The sequence below is a fragment of the Microcaecilia unicolor genome, chromosome 8 (assembly GCF_901765095.1).
Source record: "Microcaecilia unicolor chromosome 8, aMicUni1.1, whole genome shotgun sequence".
In the NCBI taxonomy this organism is placed as follows: Eukaryota; Metazoa; Chordata; class Amphibia; order Gymnophiona; family Siphonopidae; genus Microcaecilia; species Microcaecilia unicolor.
This window is the reverse complement of record NC_044038.1, coordinates 4,343,979-4,359,289: the sequence shown is the minus strand read 5'-3', so window position 1 is coordinate 4,359,289 and position 15,311 is coordinate 4,343,979. Positions and strand designations below refer to the sequence as shown.

Here is a 15,311-nt window from a genome sequence, read left to right as displayed (position 1 = left end):
TCTGATTGTAGTGGCTAATTCTCTTTATTTGAAAATTCAATAAAAATTGTTTGAACTTTACATTTTTTATTTATTTATTTATTTTGCATTCAGGATTTAGGTCTATTAAGTGAATTAATTGGGGAGGGGCTCCTGCGCAGCAGCTGGTTGTCACTGTGGCTTCTGTTCAGTAGTGGAGATTCTAGTCTTAGCCAGGGCTAAGGCTGCTTAGACTTAATTGCCCAATCCAGCTGGCCAGATATGTCTTGAACTAACTTTGTTCCACACACCTTAGGTGCCTGAATGGACTGATTCTGGGCCTTAATATACATTTTTAAAAAAAGCTTATAGAGGTTAATTATCTATATACACTCCACTGAGCTGGTATGGAGCCCCCTTTCAAACTTTCAAGAGTTAGGGGTGAAGGCTCTGCTTAAGTGAGTGTTGGAAGCCCAAGCTTTAAGCTTGTTATTTAAAAGTGAATTCCCACTAGCTAAACGACCCAGAATCTTTCATGTTAAGAGAGCAGAAAGTTATTTGAAAGGTTTAACCACCATAGCAAAACTGACTTTAAAACCCCTCTATCTGCAGCACACATGAAAGGAGAGTTGAGTGAACAGTAAGGGAACAATTCTAGAAAGCTTTTGTCCAGCCTGGGGAAGTGCATGTCTTATGCAGGCCTCTATAAGTGCAGGTTTACAGCTCAGCAGAATTTTTTTATATATTTATTGCACGTTAGCACTATTAAAAAAAAAAAACAATCGTGCCCCCCAAAATCAGGAAATTACCCAACGCTATGCCATAGGTCTGATTAGGACTGGCAGCTTCTGCGTCTATTTCTTGGTTCTTGAATAAATAATATTAGTCTCCTGTATTTGATACTTTAATCACCTCTAAATCTGTCATGTCACTTGCAATCTGTTTTAATGCATGCAAGAAAATCGTCTTAATTAAAGTCTGTTGCTATTTATTTGCAAAACTTAGGCATAGGATGCTCAGAACAGATCACCCCCGTATCACAACTTTGCAAAGAGGAAATATAAGAAAAGGGCACTAAGGGTTAAATGGCTAAAACCATTAAAAATAAAAAGTTCTGGATAAAGCAGTGAGAAATGGGAGCGGAAAGTTGCTGAGACGGAACGGGAAAAGGTTTACTTTTAGCACAGTCAGGTCCCCCCCCCCCCCCCCCCCAATAGGCATGGGCAAAGTTGATGCCGATTGTGGGGGGGGGGGGGGGGGGGGGAGAAGAGACATGTCCCATTCATTCTGCAAAGTCTGCTTTGCCCCCTACCTGTACCAGTCGAGCCCCCTCTCGTAGCAGCGGTCGAAGAAGTGGGGTTCGGTGCCCAGCGCCCGCACGTCGGGGTGGATGCGCAGGAACTCGAGCAGGGCGCGGGTGCCCCCCTTCTTCACCCCCACGATGATAGCCTGCGGCAGCCTCTTGCTACCGACGGCGGCGGAACGGGGCCCCGGCGGGGGGTCCGCGACGGCCGCCCCCAGGCCGGGCAGCGGCTGACAGCAGGAGCCGCTCAGGCAGTAAAAGCAGTAGGTGAAGAGGACAAGCATGGTCAGCAGCAGCCCCAGGTTGACGGGCAGGGCGCGGGGGCTCCAGAGGCTGCTACATCCCATGGGGCAGGGGGCAGGAGCGGCCGGCATGCTGCTCATCTGTGCCAACCCCTGCCATCCTCTGCTGCCCCCGTCTGCATCCCTCCGTCAGGCCAGGGTGGCACAACGCAGCTCGCTCACTTAACCCTGCCACTGCCACACCTCCAGTGGCTCTCACAAACGCGCCTTCCTAGGGGGGAGGGGGAGGGGTGGGGTGGGCTTCCCGAGGCCCCTCCCCTTCCAAGCCGGGCAGCACCTGCACGCCTCCACCGGTCCCTGGGCCACGGAGCCGGGCGACCCATTCATCTGTGTCCCGATGCCAGGCTACGAGGAGGGTCCAGGCTGCAGGCAGCAGCAGCAGCGATCATATGCCCCCCACCCCTATGGATCGGATACGGCTCGGTTTTCCCTCCCCTGGGTTCATGGCACGAAGGATGGACAGGGCGGGGGAGAGAAATTCCTCCCCCCCCCCCCCCCCCCAGTTTCCTGTGTCCTGAAAGATCCAGAATAGGAGGAGGTAGAAAGGATCCAGCACCTCGTGTTTGGGAGAGGGGTACTTTCAGACAGTTATTGGGGGGGGGGGGGGTCTCTTTGGGGGACAGTGTAGTCCCAAAGTTGCTGGTGTGGGCAGGGAACGGGAGGTTCGGTGTCTGTCCCTTGCTCTGTGCAAAAGTGAAAGGAGTTAAAGGGACTGGGAGGTGTCACTCTGGCCCCCTCAGTGGAAGCTTCATTTGCATGCAAATCTCTCTCATGCATATTCATTGTGAGTATCCTGAAAACCTGATCAGCCCCATAAGTTCTTGGGAGCTAAAGGGCAGAACCATAGGGGTGTCAGCTGCCCCAACCTCAGTTTCTGTATTTGATTATTCCTGGTGGTGCTGAAAACTTAACACATCATCAGTCAAATCTCAGACATGGTTAGAGCTGGAAACTATAAGATCAGATTCACAGCCTCCACCGTGAAAAGGAACCACTTTCCTCTGAAGTTTGTGACTTGCATTGTAAAACACTGACTGTGACATAAATTTGAGGCATATTTTCAAAGCATTTTGGGAGGCTAAGTTCCATAGGTTTCTATGGAACTTTGGGAGGCTAAGTGCTTTGAAAATATGCCTCAAATTTAAAGTCAGCAATGTAGACAGTTCCTGAAATCAGGTTGGTTTATTCTATGTTCTGTCTCATAATGAAGCAAAGAAAACAATTCAGGAAATTCAGCTTCTACAGCCAGGTCCTGAGTGGGACTGAGAGGATCAGGCTGCCCCACTTCCCGGCAAGCTGGAGAGGGCACCAATTTCCCGGCCCCAGGCTCGCAGCGGAGTGGCTTAGATTAATAAACTCAAATTTGCCTCCCAGGACCAGGCTTTTCCCACTTCCGTGGAGACGTTACCCTTCCTATTAGTGGGATACCTGTTCACTTAGGTATTTGTAAGGCGAAAGGGAGAGGGACTTGATCTAGAACCTTTCTGTGCTTGCAATCAAAGCGGTTTACATATTATATACAGACATTTAGGGGTCCTTTTACCAAGGCGCGTGGGCACCTATGCGCATTCTAACACGCGTCAAATTGCAACTAGGACCCGGCTACTGCATTCCCTGGGCGGTAATTCCAGAGGACATTTGATGAAACAAGAAAGACTATAAATACAGGAATACAATTAATCCGTGATTGGATGGTACAAAACTGATTGAAACTAAATGATGACAAAACAAAATTTATGTTAATTAGTAAAAATGAAGATCCAACTTTTGACACTTCTCTTATTCTAAATCTTTCATCCTCAACTAGGATTTTAAGAAAAATGATTGATCAGTCCCTATCTCTGGGGTCCTTTTACTAAGCCGCAGTAAAATATGGCCTGCGGTAGTGTGGGCACGTATTTTTGGGCAAGCGTTGGCCCATTTTTTACTATGGCTGGGGAAAAGGGGTTTTTTTTTAATTGGAAATGCGCTGAAATTAAAACTACAGCATCAGCCATAGGAGCCAACTTTTCAAAATGATTGGGGGTGCTGAAATTTTTTTTTTTTTTTTACAGGTGGTGCATTCCCCCTCCCTCTCCTCCCCCTCCCCTCCCTCTCCTCCCCCTACCTTCCCTCTCCTCCTCCCTCCGAGTTCCAGGCCCCTCCTCTCTCTCTGAGTTCCAGGCCCCTCCTCCCTCTGAGTTCCAGTCCCTCCCTCCCAGTTCCAGGCCCCCTCCCCTCCCTCCCTCCAAGTTCCAGGCCCTCCCTCCCCTCCCCTCCCCCCCAAACCCACCTCCCTCCCCCCCAAACCCACCTCCCCGCTCCCCCCGTTTTCTATTTCTGTTGATGGCTCTCTCATTCTCCCTGTCTCCTCAGCTCGAAACCTTGGGGTCATCTTTGACTCTTCTCTCTCCTTCTCTGCTCATATCCAGCAGACCGCCAAGACCTGTCGTTTCTTTCTTTACAACATCCGTAAAATCCGCCCCTTTCTTTCCGAGCACTCTACCAAAACCCTCATCCACACCCTTGTCACCTCTCGTTAGACTACTGCAATCTGCTTCTTGCTGGCCTCCCACTTAGTCACCTCTCCCCTCTCCAGTCGGTTCAAAACTCTGCTGCCCGTCTCATCTTCCGCCAGGGTCGCTTTACTCATACTACCCCTCTCCTCAAGACCCTTCACTGGCTCCCTATCCGTTTTCGCATCCTGTTCAAACTTCTTCTACTAACCTATAAATGTATTCACTCTGCTGCTCCCCAGTATCTCTCCACACTCGTCCTTCCCTACACCCCTTCCCGTGCACTCCGCTCCATGGATAAATCCTTCTTATCTGTTCCCTTCTCCACTACTGCCAACTCCAGACTTCGCGCCTTCTATCTCGCTGCACCCTACGCCTGGAATAAACTTCCTGAGCCCCTACGTCTTGCCCCATCCTTGGCCACCTTTAAATCTAGACTGAAAACCCACCTCTTTAACATTGCTTTTGACTCGTAACCACTTGTAACCACTCGCCTCCACCTACCCTCCTATCTTCCTTCCCGTTCACATTAATTGATTTGATTTGCTTACTTTATTTATTTTTTGTCTATTAGATTGTAAGCTCTTTGAGCAGGGACTGTCTTTCTTCTATGTTTGTACAGCGCTGCGTATGCCTTGTAGCGCTATAGAAATGCTAAATAGTAGTAGTAGTAGTAGTTTCAGGTCTCCCTCCCTCCCTTCGAGTTTCAGGCCCCCTCCCTCCCTCCGAGTTCCAGGCCCCCTCCGAGTTCCAAGCCCGTCCCGCCGAGTTCCAGGGCCCCCCTCCCTCCCATTTGGTCATGGGAGGAGCCAGCACTTGTAGTGCACTGGTCCCCCTGACATACCAGGACACCAACCGGGCACCCTAGGGGGCACTGCAGTGGACTTCAGAAAAGGCTCCCAGGTGCATAGCTCCCTTACCTCATGTGCTGAGCCTCCCCCCCCCCAAAACCCACTCCCCACAACTGTACACCACTACCATAGCCCTTAGTGATGAAGGAGGACACCTAGATGTGGGTACAGTGGGTTTGTGGTGGGTTTTGGAGGGCTCACATTTACCACCACAAGTTTAACAGGTGGGGGGGGGATGGGCCTGGGTCCGCCTGGCTGAAGTGCACTGCACCCACTAAAACTGCTCCAGGGACCTGCATACTGCTGTCATGGAGCTAGGAATGACATTTGAGGCTGGCAAAAAATATTTAAAAAGTTTTTTTTTTAGGGTGGGAGGAGGTTGGTGACCACTTGGGGAGTAAAGGAAGGTCATCTCTGATTCCCTCCAGTGGTCATCTGGTCATTTAGGGCACATTTTTGTGGCTTGGTTGTAAAAGAAAAAAAGGAACAAGTAAAGTCGGCCAAGTGCTCGTTTAGGACGCCCTTCTTTTTTCCATTATCGGCCGAGGACGCCCATGTGTTAAGCTCACCCAAGTCCCGCTTTCGTTGTGCTTCCGACATGCCCCCGTGAACTTTGGTCGCCCCAGCGACGGAAAGCAGTTGAGGACGCCCAAAATTGGCTTTCGATTGTGCCGATGTGGGCAACCCTGTGAGAAGGACGCCCATCTCCCGATTTGTGTCGAAAGATGGGCGCCCTTCTCTTTCGAAAATAAGCCTGTTAGTGTCTCCTAATTAAGAGGCAAAAATGCTCCTGCATTAATTTCTAACTGGTACCAGTTATTAATGACAATATTAGAAAACAGCCTAAGGCTGCCTTTTACAAAGCCAAGTGGCCGAATCAAAGTGAATGGGTTGTGTCAGCATTACTGCTCTGATAAAAGGTGTGGGGGGGGGGGGGGGGGGACATTTTTAAAAAATTGAAAATATCCTAAAGAGTGCTGGGTTAGATTTGGAAAATCCCGCGTTAAGCTGCCTTAACTCCAAATCTTAATGCATTGTAGTAAAAGGCAGTGGCGTAGCTACGTGGGGCCACGGGGGCCTGGGCCCCCGTAGATTTGGCCCTGGACCCCCCTGCCGATGACCCTATCGACCCGCCCTCCTGCCACCAACCCGCCGTCGCCTACCTTTGCTGGCAGGAGACCCCAACCTCTCCCAGCCGAGGTCCTCTTCTTCCTTCGTTCTGTTTCTGAGTCTGACGTCCTGCATGTACAACGTGCAGGACGTCAGACTCAGAAACAGAACGAAGCCTTGTGCCGGAAGAAGAGGACCTCGGCTGGCGGGGGTTGGGGTCCCCTGCCAGCAAAAGTAGGCGACAGCGGGTTGGCGGCGGGAGGGTGGGTCGAGAGGGTCATCGGCGGGGGGGGTTCAAAGTTGGTGGTGGTGGCGGCGGCGGTGGCGGAGGGGGTCGGCAATGTCGCGGGGGTCAGCGGCGCCGGGGGGGACTAAAATGTGCCCCCTCACCTCGGGCTCTGGACCCCCACAAGTACCCGGCAGAAACCCAAATTGTTGTTGCAGGTGTCTTAAACTCAATCTGCCTCCTTTCTTCTTCCGTTCGCACTGATTTTCAGTGGAAAACTTGCGCCAAATGTAATAAGCTTGAGACTGATGCTGTCCTTCTGTCTGCACCACATACCTCTAAGGGTGAGAGATCGTCCAAGTTTTATCCCAGGATGCCCTGATCCCCTTTGACTCTATACAAAGTGCTGTAATTCAGGCCTTAGGCCTTACATGATGCAGGGACTCTTCTGGCTTTTCCATTAAGAGGGTGAGCATTAGGTTACAGCAGGGCTTTTGTTGAGGGGGTACTTGGGGGTACTGAGTACCGGCACTGTTTCCATTGCTTGCTAAAATTGACCCATGGTCCCCAAGTTTTAATGAAAGAGCTCAGGCCTTACACACCAATTCTGCCTTGTCATAGATTCTGTGACTGGTTGCAGGGGGCCTGGCTATTGTGGGGTGGGTCCCTCAGTGATCACCCCGCCTGGCATTTGAGTACCGGCACCTTTTTCGCTAGAAAAAACGCACTGGGTTACAGGCAGCTACAATGAAAAAGGCTTTTGGGACTCTGCGGAAAGTTGTTTCAGTTGTGTCTTGAACCATTGGCAAAGCCCGAGGGTCCAGGTCTGTCCCTCCGAGTAGACAGACAGTCACCTTGATTTGCTTAAGAGAAAGTACCATACATGGCAGTTTCTCATCATTTCCTGAATAAATTACTGTTCCGGAGATTTCCCACTAAAGTTGTCAGCACTCAGCTGTGTCTTTTGAGTAAATGACCTGAGAACTACAGAAGCCTAATTTCATTGATCTTTATCTTTTTCTAAGTTATTCTCGTTTGGTTGGAAGAGGTTATTAAGGTGAATAGACTCTCTTGTGCTGCTGAACCCCTACTGCTGAAAAGTGGGTTTTGCCTCATGACTCATCCCATCCCCAGGGCCAGTGGCGTAGGAAGGGGGAGCGGTGGGGCGGTCCGCCCCGGGTGCACGCCGCTGGGGGGGTGTCAGCTCCGCTGGTTCCCTGCTCTCTCTGCCGCGGAACAGGTTACTTCCTGTTCCGGGGCAGAGAGAGCAGGGAACCAACGGAGCCGACGCAGCTCCCAGTGACGACATGCACTCAGCGGGGCGGAGCACCAGTGGTAACAATGCGCTCTGAGGGAGGGCACGCGCTGAGGGGGGGGTGTGCCGTGCTGCACCCGGGGGGGGTGCGCAGCGGCTACCCGCCCCGGGTGTCAGCCGCCCTCGCAATGCCACTGCCCAGGGCTGCCCGTCTTTCCTTTATCACAGGCTTCTGCTAGGCCCAGGGTCTCAGTCTAAGTTAAGGCTGCCAACTGGATTCAAATTCGCAGGACCGGGTTGATCCAAGCCTGGGTTTACCCCATTGCATGCAGGGCCTTGTAGTTCTTTTTTTTTATTTTTTCCTTTATTTATATTTTCAATTAATAATTCCAAGAACATTTCTTGTACAGAAATAAGAAGATTATATTCACAATATTGTATCATAAAGGAATAAAAAATAATCTAATATGAAAACAAGTTATAATCATCTTATGTTAATCCACAATATTGGGAGAGAAACAAGACACAATACAAAGCAAATTAATGTTTTAAATTCTCAATCGGAGACTTAGAAGGGAGATTCACAGCATTATATTATTACATTTGAGGGGTGGTTGTTATAACCGATTCTGATTTCAGAGGTAGAGTGACCACTTTCTTAGAATCCAAGGAAGTTTTCAAGTGTAATGGGTCAAAGAAAATATATTTTGCTGAGTTCAATTTTACAACACATTTACACGGAAAATTCGACCAAAATAATCCTCCCAATTGAAACACAAGGGGGCGCAATTTGAGAACACTTTGACGCCTCTTTTGCGTTACTTTGGGTTCATCCGGATATATTCTTGCTCTAGAATTAAGGAACATTTCTTTTCTATGCCTGAAAAATTGTTTTAATATCCAATCCCTATCTGGTTGTAATACGAATGTGACAATAAGAGTTGCTAATTCTAAACCCAAATCTTCTTCTATAATTTGTGAGAGATTCAAGGTCTCAAATATTGGTTCAGTCCCTTCTGAATCAAGTTGTCCACCTATACTTGATTTTTTTTATATGGTTATAAATAATAAATATTTGAAATTGGTGGACAGGCTTGCTCTGGCACTTTTAACATTTCAAGCATATATTTTTTAAATGTCAGCAACGGTGCAGGGCCCTGTAGTTCTGATTTCACCTTTTGCAGTCCCTAAGAAAAGCAAGGTTACAAGTCCCAGCATGCACTAGGGTAAACCCAGGACTGGGTTAACCCTGTCCTGCAGCAGCCTTAAATCTAAGGGGCCCTTTTACCAGGCCGCGTAAGTGTCTACGCCTGCCCAATGCACACCAAAATGGCGTTACCGCCCGACTGCTGCGTGGCTCCATGCGATACGCACATCTGAAACGGACACGCGCCAAGTGGCATTTGACGCGCATAGGTCATTACCGCCCGGATTCTTTACCACTAGGTCAATGGCTGGCGGTAAGGTCTCAGACCCAAAATGGACGCGTGGCAATTTTGATTTTGCCGCACGTCCATTTTCGGCAAAAAAAGGGCTTTTTTTCACAGGCGTGCTGAAAAATGGATTGGTGCGTGCCCATAACCCGCGCCTACACTACCGCAAGCCATTTTTCAGCGCACCTTAGTAAAAGGACCCCCGAGTGTCTCTCATGTCACGTCAAGAGCCAACTCCTTCATGGCTCTGTCCAGGAATAGGTTTAAGAAGGTGACACACGTAAGAAGGTCTGGAGAGAGGAGGGGAGAAGCCATTTCTCCCCCAGACATCATAGAGAATAGTGTTAAAGCAAGTGGAATCCGGCTCCTGTTTAGCCCAGCTATTTCGCTGCCTTCAGACCTTTATACCCTAGACATTTTTTCTGTTGCCTATACCCAGGGCTTTTTTTGAGGGGGTACTGAGTACCGGCACCTTTCCATTGTCTGCTAAAATTCACCCATGGTCCCCAAGTTTCAGTGATACAGCTCAGGCTCTACACACCAATTCTGCCTTGTCATAGATTCTGTGACTGGTTGCAGGGGGCCTGGCTATTGTGGGGTGGGTCCCTCAGTGATCACCCACCCCTGAAGGGTGGCCTGACATTTGAGTACAGGCACCTTTTTCGGGAGAAAAAAATGCACTGCCTATACCTAAAACCTAGCTTGACCCTTTCAGAAGCCAACATACAGCTTCTCAGGTGGATTCCCATATTTTGCCTGGGGGAGAGGGAGGGGACCTTAATTTGACCTTCTGCCCCGCATCTCTTTCCTGACCTCCTGGCAGCCGGGCTTCCTTCCTGTCTCCTTCTCTTAGGGCTTTATTACTTCCAGAACCCAGCTTGCAACTGTACCAGAACTTTTCTTGGCAGCCTCTCCACACTGGTGTCTGCTAAAACATGAACAGTCTAAGGATCCTGTTTCTCTCCTCTCCGCATTGATAATCGCTTATCCGCTCACCTGCTTGTACCGGCTTTTATACAGCATTGAGGTCGTAAATTATCCACTTTTTATAGTCTGGGTCAAATGATTAATTTAAGTGACATTTTGGAATCTGGTTTTTGACATCCAAAGACATTTTCTGTTTTGTATCCTTTTACTGTGCTGACAGTCGCATAGTGCGGCTTTGTAAAAGGGGGGGGGGGGGGGGTACATGTTTTTTTTTTTTAATGGAAAATATCCTAAAGAGTGCTGGGTTAGATTTGAAAAATCCCGCATTACGCCGCCCTAACTCCAAATCTTAATGCGCTGTAGAAAAAGGGCCCACATATTACTGTAATTACGTTTTCTTGCTTTTTCCATTCTTTTTCTGTTTTGTATTCTTAATTAGTCCAGTTATTAGCAAGCGCAACTTTCTTTACCCAAGGATTTGCCAGCATTGTGCGTCCCCAACCCCTGCCAGCCGGTCCTCTTCTCCTGCACAATCGCATTGCTGATCTACAAGGGCAGGCATCTGTTTCTGTGAGTCTGACATCCTGCACGTCAGACACAGAAAAAGAAGCCTGTGTGGCCGCGCCGCTGATCTGCAAGGGCTAAAATGTGCCCCCTCACCTCGAGCTCTGGACCCCCCTCCCGCTGAAGTCTGGCTACGCCCCTGTCCCAAAACATTGTAGTATTTGTAGTCTATGATTCTATCCATTGAAATCAGTGCTGCAGGTTCCATAATGCACCAGTATGAGGTTAGCAGAAATCCAGGACTGGCCAAAAAGTCTCCCTCCTGGAATGGGTAACTTGGCAGCTCTGCTCTTTGATTTTAAAAGTCACACCATTGCCCCTAATGTTAACATAGTAACATAGTAGATGACGGCAGAAAAAGACCTGCACGGTCCATCCAGTCTGCCCAACAAGATAAACTCATATGTGCTGCTTTTTGTGTATATGTTACCTTGATTTGTATCTGTCATTTTCAGAGCACAGACCATATAAGTCTGCCCAGCACTATCCCTGCCTCCCAACCACCGGCTCTGGCACAGACCGTATGTCTGCCCAGCACTATCCCCGCCTCCCAACCACCAGCCCCGCCTCCCACCACCGGCTCTGGCACAGACCGTAAAAGTCTGCCCAGCACTATCCCCGCCTCCCAACCACCAGTCCCGCCTCCCACCACCGGCTCTGCCACCCAATCTCGGCTAAGCTCCTGAGGATCCATTCCTTCTGAACAGGATTCCTTTATGTTTATCCCACGCATGTTTGAATTCCGTTACCGTTTTCATCTCCACCACCTCCCGCGGTAGGGCATTCCAAGCATCCACCACTCTCTCCATGAAAAAAATACTTCCTGACATTTTTCCTGAGTCTGCCCCCCTTCAATCTCATTTCATGTCCTCTACTTCTACCACCCTCCCATCTCCGGAAAAGGTTCACTTGCGGATCAATACCCTTCAAATACTTGAACGTCCGTATCACATCACCCCTGTCTCTCTCCCCTCCTCCAGGGCATACATGTCTCTCCTCATACGTCCCGCAATGCAAATCCCATACCACTCCGTCCTGCACCGCTTCAATTCTTTCCACATCCCTAGCAAGAAAGATGGCTCAACAGCTGGGACTGACATCACAAAGAGCCTGATGTCACAAAGAGCCTCTGTTCTGACGTCACAGCCTCTGTTCTGACATCACAAAGAGCCTCTCTGATGTCACAAAGAGCCTCTGTTCTGACGTCACAAAGAGTCTCTGTTCACAGTGTTGATGACATCATAAAGGCCCGCTGCCAGTTCTATCTGAGCCTGAAAGAAGCCCATTAAACATTACCTGAACTTTTAACACAGAATGTGGAAAGAAACAGCGCTCTCATTAGTGGTTCATCACCTACGGCACAAGCACATTATTAATTAAACATTCTTTTCTAATGTTTACGAGTTTGAAAACTGCACTTTTCGACGCTTGCGTTTTTCTTTGTAGCACTTGGTTGCCTCCGGCATTCTTACAAACAGAAGAGAGAGTGTAACAACACTAAGACATTAAGTAGTCCGATCGGCTGAACTGCAGATATAATATTGATTAGCCTAATTCTGGAGCTAGCAATAAAATGAATTTGAATGACGTTTAAAATTTATCAAAGAGAAGTTTTCCCAGTAACTGATCTGTTCTTTTATTGCGCCTTCTGGGGCGAGAGGAAAGTGCCCTCTAGCGGCGGGACCTGCGCAGGCTGCTAATTGGCCTCAAACAGTGCTAATTGAGCCTCTCATTACCAACGCAAGACCTGAGCTACAAATCAGCGGATATTGGAAAAGGTCCCTAACAACAATGATTTGCTATTGCAATAAGGGCCGATCATTTAACGCCATTAGACCAGGGAGGCTAAACTTTGTGTGACCCCTATGGATCTCAGTATTCAGGATGAATCACAGACTTCGGCTTAATACATAAAAGCTGACAAACACCCGGGCGGAATGGGACTGGTATAAACTCCTGTTGTGTGTGTCGGACAACCATTCATTCTCTCATTGTAAAAAAAAAAACCTACATAAGAGGAGATCATGTGTGGCTCATTCTGTTTTATATTTGCTAATCTGGATCTTTCCAAGCAGCTTTCAAAAGTATGTCAAGAAAAGCAATAAGAGGCAGAAATAGCCAGTAAACAGGGTCATAGTCCTGGCAGTTACTTTCCTGACTGTGGAAACTAGTTTGCTGACATTGTTACAGAAAACTATATATATATATATATCCCACAAGTAATGTGCTGAAAACCTTCAGGGGTCCTTTTACTATGGTGTGCTGAAAAATGCCCTGCGGTAGTGTAGACGCGTGTTTTGGGCACACACAGAATTTTTTTTTAGCGCACCTACAAAAAATGCCTTTTTTTATTGCTGAAAATGGATGTGCGGGCAACTTGAAAATTGCCGAGCGTTCATTTTGGGTCTGAGATCTTACCGCAAGCCACTGACCTAGCGGAAAAGGTCTCATGCGGACGGTAATGGTCTACGCGTGTCAAATGCCACTTGACGTGTGTAGCTGCCCCGCATCAGAAAATAAAAAATACTTTTCAGACGCATGTAGCGGATGTGCACCAAAATTGAAATTACCGCAAGGGCCATGCAGTAACCGGGCAGTAACTCCAATTTGGCGCGCGTTCACCGCACATAGGCGCCTATGCAGCGTAGTAAAAGGGCCCCTCAATGCCTTAATTTTCCCACATATCCTTGATCCATTAGGCTACAGCGGGTTAAACATGGAATCATCATAGGGATGGACAGCCGGGACATTTTTGTTTTCTGTTTCCAGCGTCATTTCTGGGAATTTTCACTTTATTCTTATTTGGCCATTTTGTAATCACTGGAACAAAGCCATTGAGACCCCAATGCTCCGAAAGAAATGCAGGCGCTAGAGGCCATTAGCGCCAGACTAGCTCCCGCATTTGTGAGCACAGAATGCTCAAAGGTTCTAGCGTGGGAAATAACGAGCGTGCCAAAGATAGCGCAAATAGTATGCTAATGTAGTCAAACGGATGTTAATGAGGTCACTTCTTATTCCCTCCCAATGCTCAGAGAACAGCGAACAAAACAAAGCCGCCCTTACCGCTGAAAATAACGCCAGGCTCAGAGCAGGCGTTGGGGTGTTTGAAAGGAGGATTTTTCACGATTCTTTCTTTAAAATCTGCTGCTTTTTCTTTCATCTCGAAGCAAAAGGAAGGACACCATCGTATTTTAAAAGTGGTAGCCAAGCCTCCCTGCGGAACTCTTGCGAGACTGTCGAGAGCCATGAGACTACCATGGAAAATCTTGGCCACCATTTTGAAAACACGGTGGCACCAGCAGATGGTCTATTTTAATAAAGGTCTATGGACTTTTCCTTTAGGAAGCCATCCAAACCTTTTTTAAACCCGGCTAAGCTAACTGCTTTTACTACATTCTCTGGCAGCGAGTTCCAGCATTTAATTACACATTGAGTGAAGAAAAATTTTCTCCGATTCATTTTAAATTTACTGCTTTGTATCTTCATTACGTGCACCCGTCTTAGTATTTTTGGAAAGAATAAACAAGCGATTCATGTCTACCCATTCGGCTCCACTCATTATTTTATAGACCTCCATCATATCTCCCCTCAGCCATCTCTTCTCCATGCCGAAGGGCCCTAGATGTTTCAGCCTTTCCTCATAGGGAAGTCGTCCCATCCCCTTTATCATTTTCGTCGCCCTTCTCTGCACCTTTTCTAATTCCCCTATATCTTTTTTGAGATGCGGCGATCAGAATTGAACACAATATTTGAGGTGCGGTCGCACCATGGAGTGATACAAAGGCATTATAACGTCCTTATTTTATGTGATAGACACTGCAGAGGCCAGAGAACTGAATCCTTTTGGACTGGGTATAATGTTGGTGGCATTTCTTCATGGCAAAAATCCCAACGCTTTCTTTCTAATTACAGAACACCCAGTGAAATGTCAGTTCGCACGTGGCAGGCTTTTTAATCTGTTCTCAAACAATTCGCTTTTCATGGCACACCTGTCTCCTGTGCTAGAAAGGTAACCCAGCTGCTCTTCCCTTCAAGCTTTGTGGGGAGGGACACACAATTAGTCTATCCTCCAACAACTGGACGGCGAGGCTAAAGTCCCAGAGAGACAAGGAGAAACTTTCAAAAAATCAGAATTTAGAGCTGAAAACTCCTCAAGCATTGAAAAAGTCACAGGATTTTACTGAGGGACACATGATCCCCTCTAAACTGAGTGTGGCTTTATCAAGCAAATCATTCATATCAATTCCATTTTAATCTCTTTAGCTAGCATGGTACAAAGCAATCATAATAAGATTTCCCAGGGTGTGTAATGAGAAATATCTTGGGTCCAGTTAAACCACTTGAGGCTGGCCCCTTGTGAACTAGATGAAACCTAAGTGTCCAGCAGTGTCAGTGGACATCTCTGCCCAGGCCAAGAGAAGGCCATGCAAAGCATTCTTGCCTCCATCCTCCCCGGGTTAATCAGAGTTTCCTTTCAGCTCAGCCTGGTCTGTCTCCAGCCCCTGTGGAGTCCTTGAAATCAGTCGGTTCTCTCCTTTTCTGCTTTTATTGAAATCACACAACACAATAATAAAACAGTCCAAAGCAGTTTAAGAAAAGCTCTGTATGTGCTCGGTAAAATCCTTGAGCTTTATTAAACCTGGCAGTGCTGTTGAAGTCAGAAGGAGTGTTGGCGTGATGCAAGGATTCCTCTGCCACCGGAATGTTTGTGGTGACAGCCAAGGATCATGCATGCCACCCAGAGGCAGACGGACATTTAAAAAAAGAAATCCTTCTCATAAGTCTGCAATTAAACCCACTCGGCTGCAATCAGACCCAGGGGCGGCAGAAAGCAGACTGCCACCTGCTGGTCAGGTAGCAAAAGCTCAGGTGTCTTTCTTCTGGTGC

General features: G+C 48.0%; 1 protein-coding gene across 1 annotated transcript in view; it reads right to left on the bottom strand.

Annotated features, from left to right (window-relative positions):
• HS3ST6 (heparan sulfate-glucosamine 3-sulfotransferase 6) overlaps window positions 1-1,725 on the bottom strand; it is a 144,196-nt gene extending 142,471 nt beyond the window's left edge. The window contains exon 1 of the mRNA XM_030211975.1: window positions 1,271-1,725. Coding sequence (XP_030067835.1) covers window positions 1,271-1,644 — 374 coding nt within the window. The 5' untranslated portion in view covers window positions 1,645-1,725. The remainder of the gene's footprint in view (window positions 1-1,270) is intronic.
• Between the last annotated feature and the right edge of the window lie 13,586 nt (window positions 1,726-15,311).